This window comes from Mandrillus leucophaeus, unplaced genomic scaffold (genome assembly GCF_000951045.1).
Source record: "Mandrillus leucophaeus isolate KB7577 unplaced genomic scaffold, Mleu.le_1.0 Scaffold195, whole genome shotgun sequence".
In the NCBI taxonomy this organism is placed as follows: domain Eukaryota; kingdom Metazoa; phylum Chordata; class Mammalia; order Primates; family Cercopithecidae; genus Mandrillus; species Mandrillus leucophaeus.
The window spans coordinates 1,582,728-1,584,025 of NW_012101976.1; the positions used below are offsets into that span (position 1 = coordinate 1,582,728).

General features: G+C 43.5%; 1 protein-coding gene across 1 annotated transcript in view; it reads right to left on the bottom strand.

The window, feature by feature from the left end:
* The window catches only part of SEC14L5 (SEC14-like 5 (S. cerevisiae)), an 85,539-nt gene that overhangs the window by 46,965 nt on the left and 37,276 nt on the right, over positions 1–1,298 (bottom strand). Inside the window, exon 3 of the mRNA XM_011978494.1 lies at positions 9–104. Coding sequence (XP_011833884.1) covers positions 9–104 — 96 coding nt within the window. The remainder of the gene's footprint in view (positions 1–8; positions 105–1,298) is intronic.

The window sequence follows — 1,298 nt, forward strand, 5'->3', positions numbered from 1 at the left end:
TCCACCACGTGCACAGCCCCGTCCGGGCTGCGGGACTCGCGCAGGACCTCGCTGCCCAGGAAGACTGGGATCTGCGGGCAGGTGGGGAAGCGCTTCTCGTAGGCCTGTGGGCAGAACGGCAGTGAGCGCCCCTTGGTGGGGGGCAGAGGGACTCCCCCACCCAGCGCGACCTCCTTATCTGCTGTGTCACTTATCAGACGTGAAACGCAGCCCTGGCCGCTGGAAGGGGCAGGGATTTTGCAGTCGTTACCAACACTCATTCCACCAGCTAGCACCTGTTAGAGCCCGACACAGCAGAGCCTGGACAATGATTTGGCAAATAAGTTTTTGCCTCTGCATTTGAATTTTTGCCCTGAGAAGGAAGCACAGGGACTCCGGGGACATTTTAAAATAAGGTATTTCTCAGGAAAACCATTTGAGAAAAATCCAGCACACCTTCATGATAAAAAAAAAAAAATCAATAAACTAGGAATAGAAGGGCACTTCCTCCGCCTGGTAAAGCCATCTGCTAAAAGCCACAGTTAACATCCCTGGTGAAAGACTGAGTGCTTTCCCCCAAAATTAGGAACAAGGTAGGAATGTGCATTCTTCGTGTCTATTCGACCTTGTGCTGGAGGTTCTAGATAAGTAAAAGAAATAAAAGCCATCCAGTTGGAAAGGAAGAAGTAAAACCATCTGTATTTGCAGATGACATGATTATTTATATAGAAAATCCTAAAGCATCCATACAGTACACACAAAAAGATTAGAACTAATCAATGAGTTCAGCAAGGCTGCAGGATATAAAACCAATGTAGAAAACTCAGTTGTATCTCTATGTACTAACTGAGAATAAAATGAAAAAATTCTATTTACAACCACATCAAAAAGAATAAAATACTTAGGAATACATTTAACAAAAAGAAATGTAAAATGTATACTCTGAACACTACAAAACATTGCTGAAAAAAATTAAAGACCTAAATAAATGGAAAGGCATCCCATATTCATGAAACAGAAGACTTAATATTGTTAAGATGGCAATATTCCCCAACTGGTCTACAGATTCAACACAATATCCACATCCCTGCTGACTTCTTGACAGAAATTGACAAGCTTATCCTAAAATTCATATGGATATGCAACAGACCAAAGATAACCAAAAGCAATCTTGGAAAAGAGCAAAGGCCAGGCGCGGTGGCTCACACCTGTAATCCCAGCACTTTGGGAGGCCGAGATGGGTGGATCACGAGGTCAGGAGATCGAGACCATCCTGGCTAACACGGTGAAACCCCATCTCTATTTTAAAAATACAAAAA